Source organism: Gallus gallus, chromosome 27 (assembly GCF_016699485.2).
Source record: "Gallus gallus isolate bGalGal1 chromosome 27, bGalGal1.mat.broiler.GRCg7b, whole genome shotgun sequence".
NCBI classification, from domain to species: Eukaryota; Metazoa; Chordata; class Aves; order Galliformes; family Phasianidae; genus Gallus; species Gallus gallus.
The window spans coordinates 26,867-29,537 of record NC_052558.1 but is presented as its reverse complement, the minus strand read 5'-3'; the positions used below and the strand labels follow the sequence as shown (position 1 = coordinate 29,537).

The 2,671-nt window shown below is 44.5% G+C and overlaps 1 protein-coding gene across 1 annotated transcript; it reads left to right on the top strand.

The window, feature by feature from the left end:
* LOC768958 (olfactory receptor 6B1-like) lies at nt 1–936 on the top strand. The gene has a single exon (XM_001232128.6). It carries the CDS (start codon nt 1–3, stop codon nt 934–936), a length of 936 nt encoding a protein of 311 aa, XP_001232129.4.
* Nucleotides 937–2,671: the final 1,735 nt, after the last annotated feature.

Below are 2,671 nucleotides of genomic sequence, written 5' to 3'. Positions count from 1 at the left end.
ATGCCTTCAGATAACCAGACTTATGTGACTGGATTCATTTTGGTTGGTTTTCCAGGTAAACCAGTGATCCAGCTTCTGCTCTTTTTGATATTCTTTCTGGCTTATGTGCTGACAGTGACAGAAAATGTAATTATTGTTGTGCTTGTCTGGACAAATATCCAGCTTCACAAGCCAATGTATATTTTTCTGGGCAACCTTTCCTTTCTGGAGATCTGGTATATCTCTGTCACAGTGCCCAAGGTGCTTGTGAACTTGGTGATTAAGAGTCAAGGCATCTCCTTCACAGGCTGCATGGCCCAGCTATTCTTCTTCCTGGCACTGGTCTGCACAGAGTGCACTCTCTTGGCTGTCATTGCCTATGATCGCTACGTGGCTGTCTGTAAGCCCTTGCATTACCCAATAATCATGAATTGCACTCTTTGTGCCCATCTGTCTATTGGCTCCTGGGTGAGTGGCTTCCTGATTTCCACAGGGAAGGTTTACTTCATTTCACATCAGACCTACTGTGGGCCCAACATCATCAACCACTTCTTCTGTGATGTATCCCCCTTGCTGAAGCTAGCCTGCACCAATGCATCACTAGCTGAGCTTATGGATTTCTTACTAGCCCTACTCATCCTTCTGGTACCACTCACTGTGATTGTGGCCTCGTATGTGTGCATCATCCCTGTTGTGTTGGGCATTCCCACAGCCCAGGGCCGTCACAAGGCCTTCTCTACTTGTGCATCTCATCTTCTAGTGGTTACAGTGTTCTACACAGCCTCTTTGTTCATCTACGCCAGGCCCCAGCCTATTGATTCCTTCAGCTCCAACAAGCTGGTTTCTGTGATATACACTGTCTTCACACCGCTCATCAATCCGATCATCTATTGTCTGAGGAATCAGGAATTCAAGATTGCTCTTAGGAAAACAACATGCTGGAGGGACATCTTCTAGAAATTTCAGCTGGAGATTTGCAAGAATTTTCTTCATTCACTATAAAATTCCATCATAACTCTCATACCACTGTGCAACAGTAATATGTAACAGGTTGTGATAAATTTACTGATGTTCACCTCTGAGATTTAAAAGATTTGGAAGATCCTGAAGAAAAAGCAGAGAGAATACAGAGGAAAGCCCATCATCCCACATGAGGATAGCAAGTGGCTAGGGGAACAGAGCCTAACAGCTGGGCAAAACGGAAGGGAGCTCAGCTATGGGTCTCAGAATCTGCTCCCAGTGTCTTTGCTCCCTAGGCCTGTATGAGTGTTTGTTAGTCTCAGAGTTCTATACAGAGATAAGGTCTCTAAGCTGACCATAACTTTTTCTCTACATTTTCCCTAAAGGTCTGCTATTTAAATCATATAATATAATAGCTGTGGACACCTGCAGGGGTGAGGTATTCAAATCTTCTGGGCAACCTGTTCCAGTACCTTACCACTTTCTGAATGAAGAATTTCTTCCCAATATCTAATATAAATCTCTCCTGTTTTAATTTAAAATTGTTCCTCCTTGTCTAATCGCTATCTACACATGTAAAATGTTGGTTTCCCTCCTGTTAATAAGCTCCCTTTAAGTACTGGAAGGCTGTGATAAGGTCACGTGAAAGTCTTCTCTTCTCCAGGATGAACAAGACCATCTACCTCAGCCTTTCTTGGAGAGAAGCCCCAGCCCTGTGATCATCTTCATGAACTTCTGGGGCACACCACTAGAGACTGGCCTCCAGCTGGATTTTGTGTCTCTGATAACAATCCTTTCAACTCTGACAGTTTAGCCTGTTTTCTGTTCACTTCACTGTTCACTTTCGTAATCCACAGTTCATGAATTTATCTATGAAGATCATAGAATCACAGAGGTTGGAAAAGACCCACAGGATCATCCAGTCCAACCACTCACCCATCACCAATGGTTCTCACTAAACCATGTCCCTCAACACAGCATCCAAGCGTTCCTTGACCCCTCCAGAGTCGGTGACCACCACCTCTCTGGCCAGCCCATTCCAGTGCCTGATCACCCTTTCAGAGAAGTAGTAAAGATAGTAAGGGACACAGCATCAAAAACCTTGCTGAAGTCAAGGTAGAAAACACCCACTGTTCTCCACCTACTGAGGCAGTCTTTTCACTGTAGAAATGCATCAGATTAAGGAAGGACCTTACAGGTCATTTAGTCCACTCCTTGTGCCATGGACAGAGATACCTCCCACTAGATCAAGTTGCCTAAAGACCCATTCAACCTGGCCTTGAACATCTCCAGGGATGAAGCATCTATAACTTGTCTGGGCAACCTGTTCCTGTGCCTTTTCACCCTCATAGTGACATTTTTTTCCAAGTATCTAATCCAAATCTACCCTCTTTTAGCTTAAAACTATTATCCTTTGTTCCATTACTCCCTGATAAAGAATCCCTCCTCATCTGTCTTGGAGAACCCTAGCAAGTCTCCTCAGAGCTCTCTCTTCTCTAGACAAATCTGGGGCCCCAGATCTGAACAGAGTAATGCAGGTAGAGCCTCAGGAGGATAATCATCTCCCTTAACCTGCCAGTCAAGCTTCCTTTTATGAAGCTCAGTATACAGTTGGTCTTCTAGGCTGCAAGTGCACACTGCTGGTTCATGTCAATCTTTACATCCACCAGAACGCCCAAGTCCTTTTTCACAGGGGTGCTTTTTATCCACTTGTCACCCAGCCTGTATTCTC

Coding starts and splice junctions, on each gene's coding strand:
- LOC768958 (XM_001232128.6), top strand. CDS start 1: ATGCCTTCAGATAACCAGACTTATGTGACTGGATTCATTTTGGTTGGT.